This window comes from Phyllobates terribilis, unplaced genomic scaffold (assembly GCF_046119375.1).
Source record: "Phyllobates terribilis strain yellow unplaced genomic scaffold, ASM4611937v1 Scaffold_1__5_contigs__length_1240528914, whole genome shotgun sequence".
Taxonomy (NCBI): Eukaryota; Metazoa; Chordata; class Amphibia; order Anura; family Dendrobatidae; genus Phyllobates; species Phyllobates terribilis.
In genome coordinates, this window is record NW_027362761.1 from 1,170,096,335 (window position 1) to 1,170,109,412 (window position 13,078).

Genomic DNA, 13,078 nt, shown 5'->3' on the forward strand with positions numbered 1-13,078 from the left:
ATAGTGGCCGCATGGTCTGCCACTATGGGCGGTATTCCTTAGATTCTACCAATGTTAGTCTAATCTGTATGAGGACTTTAAAGGGGTTTTCCCACTAAGAAAAGGACATTTTAATCAACAGATCTTGGGATAATAATAATTTCCACAATTGGTTGTGATTAAATAAAATGTTCCTGTGCTGAGATAATCTTATAAATGTGCCCCTGCTGTGTACTGTGTAATGTCTGTATATTCTTTTGCTTCCTCCCCTGCCCAGGAGATGTGGTATGATCAGACCATGTTCCTGTACGGTCAGACACAGCCATTACACAGTACACAGCAGGGGCACATGTATAAGATTATCTCAGCACAGGAACATTTTATTTAATCACAACCAATTGTGGAAATTATTATTATCCCAAGATCTATTGATTAAAATGTACTTTTGTTCATGGGAAAACCCCTTTAAGGCTTCAGCTAAGTGGAGATGATTGGATAGAGGGTATATTCACACCTCATAAGTTCTTTAACTTTCAAAGAAGTACATTTATGATTTTTTTTTGTCTGAATGATCCATTGATTTTAATGCATATTTATACAATTCAATATTGTATCATTTCTCCTACTAAAAAAATGATCGGATCTATGATCTGGTTTGACTTGCATAATATTATGATGTTTTATTTCTTTTCTAATATAATTATTAAGCAGAGAGAGCCCTTTTTTTAGATCGATAGTAAAATAATGATTGCCTAGAGGGATGCTGGGATTTGGGTCAAAATTAAGGACTGTCCATTTTTTATTATTATTATTATTATTATTATTTATTGTTATAGCGCCATTTATTCCATGGCGCTTTAGAAGATGAATACTTGATTGAGAAGTTAGGTATTTATAGGGATATATAGGGTTAGCTACCGGCGGGGCAAATCTTTTTTCACTGCTCTGTATGCAGTGGAAATGTCCATCATATATATACTACACCCCTTGTTGGTGAATAAGGCAGAAGTCATTACCCTTTATCTTGGAGATAATGGTTACTTATAGTAATCTCTCCCATCTCCAGTGTCCACTAATCTTTCCCACCTAATCTTTCCTGTGCTCTATCTCTTTTCTCAAACACCACAGATCCCTTAAAGCACTTTAGCAAAGAACATCCTATTAATCTTCCCACTCCTCCTCCAGCTACTGGAAACAAGTGCTTATCTCCAGCTAAATATCCTGCATCTATCCAGTGTCGGACAGAGTAGGCAAAGGCCCTCCAGTAACATTGATTCTTGGGGCTCACTGCTCGGTTACATGCAAAAATAACCTTTTTCTTCTATGTAATATTAATTTGGCCAACTTGTTGAATGCATAACTAAATTATACCTTTCTCTGCAAATTATGAATCATTAGCACTCCTTCACAGGGGCCTACCGGAGTATTCTCCTGTTCTCCGGTGGGCCAGTCCAAGCCTTCGTCTATCCCATTGAGAGACTGTGTGTTAAAGGTGTCACTGGTGTGTCAGAAGTGACAGACAGTCGCCCTACAGTTGGTTGCAGGATATCTCTACCTTTACAGACATCTTCTTAGAGGCTGGCTGTCTCTAGGACCCAGCAGCTATCTTCCTCTGGCCTGGGTATATAAATACCTGGTGTGTTCTAGAGGGCAGTGCTGGCGATATTCATTACTACTGCTGAAGGCTTTAGAAAGAGCAGTACTTCGTCCTCTCTGGAGCTTGAGGATATGTGCGCATTTGTCTGGAGCCGTCTAAAGCTAAGCAATTTCCCCCTGTTTGTGCTTTCTTGTTGTTTATAGTGTTCAGTGGACATCGAATAGTGCTCATCTCCTCCCTTCCCTAGCCTGAGCCAAACGCCAGGGAAAGACAGGGCGAGGCACACGTGTGGCGATTGGTGAAGAGCCAATATAGGGACGGTAGTTGAGACAGGGTGACACTAGACCAGGCTAGGAGGTCTCCACTCCCCCCTTTCCCTAGAGTCTGGGCTCTTTTTCCCTCTTCCCTTTGTGTTGCACTAACTCTTTCTCACACCTTGCGTGACAAAAGGGTCTGTACACCATTTTTGGTCAAATGTGACAATTTGGTTTTAGAACTGAGAATATATTGAGCGATGCTGAGCAAGTAAAGGTTTGAGAAGGAGCCGTTTCACCATTTTACAATGTCTTACTTCACTTCTCCATGTACAGTACATTAGGACCAGCTAGGATCCATGACTGTGGTATGCAACATCCTATCTCATTGATTTTGTATTTTCTGCTTCCTTCCTGCTTTATACTGCAGCTTTGCTTGTTCAGGTTGGCTTTTATATTTAATGGGAATCGGTCAGCAGTTTTTGCTATGAGCTTAGACCCGGATTCCAGTGATTTGTTTACGTATTGGTCTGCATACTGTCATTTTCACTGTTTTCTCAGCTGCAGATCTAGCAGTGATCAGAATGCTGAGCTGTGTATAATCCCACCAACACCACTGATTAGCAGCTTTCTGTGTACACTGTATATTGACAGAAAGCTACTAATCAGTGGTAGGGGCGGGATTAAACAGAAGAGAAGGACTATGAGCCATGAGACACCTAGTCATGTAGTGATAATCTCCTGCAGATAAAACACTGATTTAATTGAAACAGCAATACACAACCTAGTAAGTGACATGACGCACCTCTTGGGGCCGTGGGGTACTCGGTAGCTGGGCCGGTCCTGTATTGGGGTAGTCACAGTGGCAGTGACCCGGTCCGTGGCCCCGGACGGTCAAATACGTAAAGAAAAGGGAAATAAAGTTTTTGGGATAATGTTCGTGACGCCACACGTGGTATGTGGCTATAGGGGGCCGCCGCTGCGGTGCAGATCCACTGGGGCTGATGATGACGCAGCAGAGCTGGTTCAGCTCTCCACGGGCAAAGCTAAGCCCCAGGGCAGTGTAGATGATTTTATGAGGTAGATGTTGCCGGCAGGGACAGTGTAGTGCAGGGCTGGTGACGCAGTAACTACTCAAGGACACAGTGGGGTGCAGTCTTCAGGCTTTACTTACAGTTGTTAAGTTGCTCCAAGTTACAATGGCCAGATTATAACTGCTCGTGTCGTCCAGTGTCCTCTGGGGAAGTGATCCAGCCAACTCTCAGGTATCTCAGGAGCACTGGAACGGGACCCCTTTCTGTGTACCTCTCAAGGTCGTCTCACTGCGCTGGCACTCGCCCTCCTGCCGTGCGCCTAACACCCAGTGTCCCAAGCCAGTGGCCGCGGGCCTTGTCGGGCGACATCCAGACTGTCCCCTTGGCCCTATATGGACACCTTTTCGGCGATTGAGTGTGGAGTTTGGTTACAGCACATGAAATACTGCAATCTCCGGTTTGTGAGCTGAGCCCTAAAGTACTCCACTAGGCTGGGGCCAGTCCCCTACTGCGGCCTGATCCCTCCATGTCAGCGTGAATTCAGGTGCACGGGTGGCAACCCGCACTCGCCGTGCCCCTGGGATCCCTTCTGTCTCTCTCTCGAGCCTTTCCCACTGCTCCTGTTTCTGTCCTCACTTTCCACTGAACTCCTGCTCCAAGCACTGGAGCCAGGAAAATGGACCTTGCTCCACTGAGCAGAACTAACCTCCTGCTCCCAGCACTGGAACAGGAGACTGGACCCTTGCTTCCCTGAGCAGAACTCCTTCTAGATGTTTCCACCTTCCTTATATACTGCTCTTTCAGTGCTCCCCTAAACTTCGTCCTCCACCCACACCCACTACATAGTTCCCTCTCTTTTGGTTCCCCCCCTTCCAGCCAGGGACAGGGCTCAGCAGTGACCAAGTGCATCTTGCCCCGCCTGCTGGTCTGGAATGGTGTAGTGTTGGATGTGAGTGTGTGGGTCCCGGGTAGTGCTCCCTCCTTTCCTGAGAGTGAGGTACCATACCTCTGGCTGAGATGTAGTACCTCTGTGGCAACTGGACCTGCACAGGCACCACATCCCCCCCCCCGTTAAACACATCACGTCCACGGCCTGGAACAGAGTAAAAACACATTTTCTTTTAAGACATGCAAAATTTTAGGATGCATCACATAGAAGAACAACAATTACATAACTTTTCTTCCCTTTATGGGAGGCACTTTTTCTTAAAAGTTACATATAACTACTAGGTATATAAATCAATATAAAATCACTTTAAATAACATTTTGTCAAACAGAAAACATTCTATCGCTTTTTCTTTTTTTTTTCAAGTAAGTTCAGCAAGCTGTAGTGAGATCCTTAACAGGGTGTAAGTGCAATATGAGGGACCCATCTGAAAACCTCCAACGTAGGCCCTGGGCATGGCTGCAGGGCATATCTTATCCACTCGTTGGACCACGTCTTCGGCCACGCCAAACGGGTTTTTGTTCAGTGGTCTTTATAAAACCAACAAGAAGCACCTTAATAAGTGCTAACTATATACAAATAAAAGTTCTGGCGGTTCACTGTCCACAACCTATAAGTCCTTTTCTTAACTGGGTAACTATAAAAAATTTTTTTTTTAACACATTTTCCTTTTTTTCACACAATACTTACACTAATACCCTTCCGGGTAACTATATACACACATTTTTTTTTGATGGTTACTTAGTTCAGTTCAGTGGTGGTGCTCCCTCCGGGGAAACAACTGTCCACCACTAGATGGCCCAGCCAGGCCATCAGCCTTAGATGGCAGGGGTACGCTCTCCTCCTTCACCACTCTATGAACATGTAGGGTGTACCACCCCCGTTCTCCGCGGTGCTGGGTATAAGGGACCCTGTCGCCCGGGTAAAGATCCCATCCTGGGTGTCCCTGCTGTCGGTGGGACTCCATATCACGCCTGTTTACAAATAGGTCCGTGGCCAGTTGAGGCTCCAGGATGAAGCCCCATCCTCCTTCCAGGTCAAACTTTACCACGGTTCCCTCGGCGCAGGGACTGGGTTTGGCAGGCTTGACTTTGCGGGCCCAGGTCTTTGCCTGCATATTGTGAGCCTCCATCGCCTCCCACCGCTCCTGACGCTCCCGCCGCTCCGCTGCCAGTTTTCAGAGTTCCCGCTGGCAGTACTCCTGCCTCCAGAGGGCCTTGGCTTGGGTCTCCAGTGGGAATCCAATAATGTCGTCCTCCGGGTTGTCCCACCTGTACTCCTCTCCTTCTCCTTTGCAGGCAACCGGGGGCACTGGTGTGGGCAGTAATGGGGCACTCTGCTGATCCTCAACCCTCGCGGACCAGTCCCATGTGGCACACCCGTACACCCAGCCCCTGTAGGGGCAGGTGGTTCCTTCCTAGGAGGATGCCAGTGCTGTCGGCACCCGGGGCAGGGGTGTTGTTATTACCTGCTCTCTCCATCGCTCCGGTACTGTGCGGCACCTCCGGGTTCAGGACAGGCTCCGCTGGGGCTGGTGTTCTGATGGTAGGACTCACCGTGGACAGCTGCCGAGCTAGCTTTACCAGCAGCTCATCTCTCCATTGTGCGACGGCGGCCTGCTGGGCTTCCTCCATCCGCCGGCCCAGCTCCTGTACCTCGGCGCGCAGGAACCCTATTTCCTTCACGGGTAGTTTGCCCAGGACCCCCTCCATGTTGAGGGAGGAATCTGTTGGCTGCAGGCCATGGGCTGGAGTCTGGTTATTGCTTCCGTCCATGGCGCCTGCCGGATGCACTCTGTCTCCACTACTGGTGGCCCTGCCCTATCTGTAAGGTTTTTCTCCTCCTCTCCCCTTTATGGGGCGGTTCCACTGCAGCTTGCTATCAGCCACACCAGGGGGCTTTGCCCCCATACTGATGGACAAGTCTAGGTATATGGCTGCAGGTGCATGGGGCGGGCTCCACTTTTGGCGCTATTCCGGAACCCAGGCCACGATGGGAGGTTTCTTTTCGTCCTTTAGCACACACATAATGGCGCACGTTCTTCTGGGGCAGGCGAAGCATTCAGTCTGAAACACAGTCTATAGACGCACAGGACCCGTTGTAACGGGTCGGTTCATCCTGTTCGTGACGCCAAGTTGACGCACCCCCTGGGGCCGTGGGGTACTCGGTAGCCGGGCCAGTCCTGTATTGGGGTAGTCACGGCGGCAGTGACCCGGTCCGTGGCCCCAGGCGGTCAAATACGTAAAGAAAAGGGAAATAAAGTTTTTGGGATAATGTTCGTGACGCCACCCGCGGTTATGCGGCTAGGTGGGGCCGCCGCTGCGGTGCAGATCCACTGGGGCTGATGATGACACAACCTCCGGTTTGTGAGCTGAGGCCTAAAGTACTCCACTAGGCTGGGGCCAGTCCCCTACTGCGGCCTGATCCCTCTATGTCAGCATGAATTCAGGCGCACGGGTGGCATCCCACACTCCCCATGCCTCTGGGATCCCTTGTGTCTCTCTTTCAAGCCTTTCCCACTGCTCCGGTTTCTCTTCTCACTTTCCACTGAACTCCTGCTCCCAGCACTGGAAAAGGAGACTGGACCCTTGCTCCCCGGAGCAGAACTCCTTCTAGATGTTTCCACCTTCCTTATATACTGCTCTTTCAGTGCTCCCCTAAACTTCTTCCTCCACCCACACCCACTACATGGTTCCCTCTCTTTTGGTTCCTCCCTTCCAGCCAGGGACAGGGCTCAGCAGTGACCAAGTGCATCTTGCCCTGCCTGCTGGTCTGGAGTGGTGTAGTATTGGATGTAGGTGGGTGGGTCCAGGGTAATGCTCCCTCCTTACCTGAGAGTGGGGTACTACACCTCTGGCTGAGATGCAGTACCTCTGTGGCGACTGAACCCGCAGAGGCGCTACAGACACATCGCTGTAATCAGGGTCTCAGTCCCTACATCACGATGCTCTCAGATTACATACCAAAACCTGCTGACAGATTCCCTTTAAGAACAACCCTTCCACAAATTTATCAGTAAGGCGGTGCATGGAAGTTGAAATAGATCACAGTAAGTAACAAAACCAACACGAAAAACAATGTTATCTAGTAATTTCCACAAATATATTTTAGGAGTTTTCCCCATTTTGATGGCGTATTACTAAGATGTGCAATCACTTACTGATTGATAAGGGTCCGGCTGCAGATGGCTGAGCAAGAGAGAACCACAAGAGGTTTAATACTTTAGTCCACCAGACTGATGGGGGTCCCAAAGGTCAAACTCCCACAAATCATTGTTATAGCATATCCTTGCAATGTGTTAAGATTGCATAATGGAATATCCCTTTAAGAAAGTGAAGCTTAATATGTTGAATTACCAATCTGCTTAAATGTTTTTTCCAGAAACGGTGCCGAACTTGTCTATAGGCTGTTTGGTATTACAGCTGAGTCCCATACACTTAAAAGCTACGTACACCGTCACACAGATTTTATGAAAAGTTAAACAACTTTCTAAATATCTTTCCATAAAAAAATATATAATTTTGCTGCTTCTGAGTGTTTGAATGTCAATAAGTCCTTTATGTAGCTCAGTGCTTCTATAAAAAGTTTACAAATCTTTCAGAGCTCCTGGTTTTAACAGCTTTCTGCTCCCTGTCCCTTTATCTAATTGTTATATTTAGCAACAAGGAGTGGGAGGGGCCTATAAACAGATTTCTCCTGCCAGTTGAGGAGAGAAAGTATCTAAGGTTTCAGGGAGGGAGAAGAATATAGGCTTTTTTTTTTTTGAAAGCCCGAATTTGTGTCTATACCTGAGTGCGCTTAAAAAAGTGCCACAAAAAAGTGCACTAGGATGCTGGGCTCTTGAAACCCTCTCCAAAAGGAGAAGGTTCCCCCAAACCATTACTTGTCCCTCTGAGCCTGAAGGCCACAGCGAGGGTCAGGGACAGATAGCCTCCTCTAGACGAAGCCAGTAATCTTACTCCCAGCATCTGCCTGAGTTCCCACCCAAGTGAGAAACTGGGAGCCTTAGACTGTGCTCCCCTCCCTGGAGAGGGGAGCCAGTGGGTCAGAACCTGATGGCCACACACTCCCACCCCCCCAGACCTCCCAAAAGATTAACCCATGAGGAAACCACATGCCAACAAAGTCCTACACATGTAAAGGGTGACACACAGTGAAAAACAAATACAAAAACATATAAAATAAATAGTGAAAGTTACTCAGCATAATGCTGACTCGACTTTCATCCGGGAATTAAAAAAAATTCCCCATCCTAAGACCAAAAGTCCCGGAAAAGAGTGTGGGCTAGAAGAATGAAGTGCAAGTATAAGTGCCAAAATTCATGTGGGGTTCCCAATCCCAGTGAATTAAGACACCCCAGGGTCACCACTCCTGGGGCACTTTGCACATTGGGCTTTCAATCTTGCCTGGCCCAATGGCTTCGATCCTTGGGGGCCATGTTTTCCACCAGATGACTAATACTTAGCCAAAAGGCCGAGAAGCAAGATAGACTTTAGACAAGGTGAAAACCCTATGAAGAGGTAATAAGTGCAATATATGAGCAGTGAAGACAAAAGCACACAGAGCTCATATCCAGCCTATATTACTGAGAGGGATACTCCCACAAGAGAAAAATCTGAACCATGGATCAGGCCGCAAACTGTGCATCAGGGGTCTGAAAATGAATGAAGCTTTAAGAATGTAACTTATGGTTTACTTTTTGTTAATAAAATTACACTAGGATTTCTAAAAGTAATTTTTTCCATGTCTATCGTGTTCGTAGCATTTCATTTGCAAAAGCTATTGGACACCGTGTGTGGGAAAAATAAAAAAAACCTTTCTTCTAATCTTGGAAAAGCCAATTGTAGGTGTTTGCTAGTTTATAATCGAATTCATCAATGTGTAAAGTTTAGTTTAGCTTCATCTCTGCAGCGCTCCGGTGTCACGGATGGCAGCATTTCAAATAGAGGAGTTGAGCAATTTACGGATTAGTAATAAAAAAAAAAATAGACCTATTATTAACATCATTCTGTGTTAATTGCCATTATTATCCTGGCTTTATGAACAAGGCTCAGTGTATATGGTAAGAGGAAAAGCTGTGGTATTATTGTAGTGTTGTGTCACGGCTCTTCTTTGCAAAAAATGGCAATCTCTGAACGATTTATAATATTAAAATAGTAATAAAAACTGTTTCTTATTGCTGATTATTTGGGAATAATGCACCTAATTTGCATCTTTTAATGTATGTATTTAATTTATCGATAGAGATCAGCAAGGAACAATCGGTAAGAAAATTAAGACAAATATAGGAGTCCTTGGTGTATGAAATAAATGGATAGAAAATAGATCGGTGATAAAAAGATAAATAGATCGATATTAGATATATAGATAGAAATGTGATAGAATAGATAAACAAATAGATAAGAGATAGACAGATGGATGAATAGATAAATATGAGATAGATGGATATATGGATAGATAGATAATAGATAGATAGATGATAGATAGATAGATATGTGATAGATAGGTGATATATAGATAATAAATGATAGATATGTGATAGATAGATGATGTATAGATAGATAATAGATAGATGATAGATAGATGATAGATATATAGATATGTGATAGATAGATAATAGATGATAGATAGATAGATAATAGATAGATAGATGATAGATATATAGATATGTAGATAGGTGATAGATAATAGATAGATAGTAGATAGATAATAGATAGATAGATGATAGATATATAGATATGTAGATAGGTGATAGATAATAGATAGATAGTAGATAGATAATAGATAGATAGATAGATGATAGAATAGATAAAAAAATGTGAAATAGATAAATAATTAGATGGAAATAGATATGAAATATAGAGATAGATCGAAGCATTTGAAAGAGATTGATGGATTTTATGAAATAGAAATATAGTTGATATAGATAGAAATTAACCAGACAGAAGACATATGAAATATATGAAATACTAGATATGTGATTGATAGATAGTATAATAGACAGACAGGTACATAGTTATAAGATGTATAGATCGCAAAACATATAAAAATCTCTTTAACGGAAGCCCTTTTTTTTCTTCCCATGAAATCTATTTTGGTTAAGATTTTTTTTCTTTCCCAAATCAGTAAGAAAGTTTAATAGAATAACTAGGTCTTTTGTTACACGATTTATTGCAAAACTCATACAAACAGATAACATATATAAAAATATCAAAACTCATTATAAATAAAAACAGTAAAAAAGCTGACCCCCCCTCTCTCAAATGTATATCAGACAACTATGTACATGCCAGATAACTGCGCGCTGTCCTTGACGGTTAACGCTTTTACAAAAAAATTCTAATTCGGAATCTCTAAGATGAAAAACAGCGGCGGCCTGTTCTGAATGTGACTTGTGTTCTATCGTGAAGACGTCTCTGTAGATATTTTTTAAGTCCGTTTTTGACATCTCTTTCGAATGTGCACAGTTACCAAAAAAATAAATCCGCCAACAGCGGCCAGCATGACGTATCTCCTGGGCCTACACTTCGCTGCCTTCTCTGGAGTAGATGAGGCTGTTGACACTGAAATTATTGTAAAAATGACTGTTGAATTGATTGCTTGGATTGGAGCTGGTGAAAGAACTGAAATAGGGGCCTCTGTTGAGGTGTAAAGTGTCCTGCAAATCTGCAGATGGTTCCACCATGGAGCCTGCGGTGAAACTGCTTAATCCAGTGATGTTCCTCTGGGAGAGTTCATTGACCAACCCCAGAGACATCTGTCTGTTCACTGAGCTGGAGTCCAAGGAGGAGGTCATACTGTTAAAAAAGTTATTCAAACAAGGGGTAGAAGTGATTCCTGGGGGAGATGAGTTCTTCCGATCTTCTGAGGAAGCTTCCACCTCAGGGGATGATGGGGTCATCATAGACGGGCTTTCACCACCTTTCCTCCCTAGAGTCACACAACCGTCTTCACCTTTAGCCGTGACAGCGTCGGTGTTGTTGGGTTCTGATCTGCGCTTTCTCTTCCGGCGAAAGTTCCCATTGTCGAACATCTTCTCACAGTTAGGATCCAAGGTCCAGTAATTACCTTTGCCTACACAATGTAAAAAAAAAATAATTATAATAATAATCTAATTAAATATAAACAATATATAAATTAAAATATATCAAATCTAAAATATTTCATAATTATTGTACAGCATATTAAAAAATATATATTTTTACTGATACACAAAATAAAAAAAAAAAACAATTGCAAAAATGCACGTGAAAATTCTACTCATTCAAGTGGAAAATCTTATGTTTTTCAAAAGTTTCTGAAGTTTTTTTTTTTAAATATTTTTTCCTCCTTGAGATTGGAACTAAAAGTCAATACACAGAAAAAGCAAAAATACATTTAGAGCAAAAAATATTTATAGTAAAATTTTCGGCTAACCTGTTTATATTTCCTTGTACAATGTTTTATTCATGGCTACATTTGGGCAATTTGAAGGCAAGAACTCCGTGAATAGAATTACACAAACTGGAAATGCCCAAAAAATTAACAGCTATTTTTTTTTTTTTTACTTATTTATGTTTTGACATATTTTGAATTAAAAAAATGAAAGTAAAATATAAAACCAAAGAACGACTCGATGAAAAATACTAAAAAAAAAAATAATAATTAGAATGTTTTAGTCAGATTATTACCTGGGTCATCCTCATCTCTTGGCACTTTCTTAAAACAGTCATTCAGAGACAAGTTGTGCCGAATAGAATTTTGCCATCCTGCTTTGCTCTTCTTATAGAAAGGAAAATTGTCCGCCACGTATTGGTATATCTGGCTCAGGGTCAGCTTCTTCTCCGGGGCATTTTGTATGGCCATAGCAATAAGGGCTGAGTAAGAATATGGAGGCCTTACTAGCTTGAGAAGTTCCTCCTGAGAAGCTATGGATAACCAACCAAGATCAGTCCCACTGAAACCTGACGAATTCGGCAGGAATTGTCTCTGAGAGCCATAAGAAGGTGGCATGTACGAGTTTGGGTTACTTCCATGAAGATAGCTAGGCGTATTGTTGACTGCTGGCCCATTAAGCCATAAGTAAGGGTTAGTTGAAGGTGAGTAGTCCCCAATTCCATAGTTGGCCGCCCTTGGTGTTGAATGTAGGTTCTGCTGGTGATACATGCTGAAGTTTTCACAGTACACCGCCATCTCTGTGGCCTCCTGGGCACTTTTTGGATGAGTCTGATGAAGGTTTGTAGATCTCTGATGAGCTGGAAGGTGAATGGAGTTCATGCTCTTCTTCAGTACCTTCACACATTAAGGTGCTTCTGGCAACAGGTGCCTAATGGATTTGGAGTGTTGTCTTTATACTTCTCCGGAGTAGTGATCCTCCCTGCCCGAGGCCAATGATGGGTGTGTTTTCACATATTTGTTTTTTTTTTCTTTTTCTCAACAACCAGTTGGATCCCTCAGTTGAAAGACAGGGGTGTGCAAAGTGAAGGGCTAATCACCAAAGAGGCACCAGAGAGAACAATCTGTCTTTTTTTTTTTTTCCATTCATTGTTCTACTGATCTGTCTGCAACTACATTTCAAGACTTTTTTTTTTTTCCCTAACTTGGATTAAAGCTGTGAAATAAAAGTAAAAAAAAAAAAAAAATCTTCACATAGGAAAAGGCAAGTTCTTAACATGAAAGATAAGAATCTCAAATAAATAACATGTAATAAAAATAAAAATAAAAAAAAAACAGCATTCAGTTAAGCAAGTAAACTTATAGAAATTCTTTAAAAATAACCAATTATTCTAATAATTAGTAATAAAATAATATATTAATAAAAAATAAGTACTTTAATAAAGTCATAATACAATTTAAATAACACTGTATAACAGTAATTTGTCTCTAAAATGCAAGTTCATTTTTTTTCTAAGAATTTAATAATTCATTTGAAGAAATTGTTAAATGAATTAATGATATCATTGAGAGTTCATATGTTACCTGCCCACCTTTCAATGTACTTATAGTTTTCTTTTTTTATCACAGTTGCATCTACCATACAATATTTTTCTAACAATTTTAATTAAAAACAAAAAATAATAAAATAAATTCTTCAATAAAAAAACCCATTTGTTTTTGTTTGATAATCATGTCACAGAAAGATGCAAAATTATCAAATGTCTACACTGTGAAATGGACATTGCTGCTTTGATCCAATAAAAGTTACTTTGCATGTGTACAGAGTACAAACTCTATAGTATCTCTTTTTTTCTATGTTGTTTAATATAATATAGATTAATAATAGACCAG

The 13,078-nt window shown here is 42.4% G+C and overlaps 1 protein-coding gene across 1 annotated transcript; it reads right to left on the reverse strand.

The window, feature by feature from the left end:
- Window positions 1-10,013: 10,013 nt before the first annotated feature.
- On the reverse strand, window positions 10,014-12,121 carry LOC141172974 (forkhead box protein I1c-like). The gene is made up of 2 exons (XM_073657587.1): window positions 11,482-12,121; window positions 10,014-10,885 (listed from the first exon to the last, which is right to left on the reverse strand). The coding sequence occupies exons 1-2, from the start codon at window positions 12,065-12,067 to the stop codon at window positions 10,332-10,334; spliced, it is 1,140 nt and encodes a 379-aa protein (XP_073513688.1). The 5' UTR covers window positions 12,068-12,121; the 3' UTR covers window positions 10,014-10,331.
- Window positions 12,122-13,078: the final 957 nt, after the last annotated feature.

Bases quoted from the DNA above. Each gene is read 5' to 3' on its own strand.
- LOC141172974 (XM_073657587.1), bottom strand. From the start codon at position 12,067: ATGAACTCCATTCACCTTCCAGCTCATCAGAGATCTACAAACCTTCAT. The intron at 10,886-11,481 runs GTAATAATCTGA...TACATTGTGTAG, and splicing joins AAGAGATGAGGATGACCCAG to GCAAAGGTAATTACTGGACC.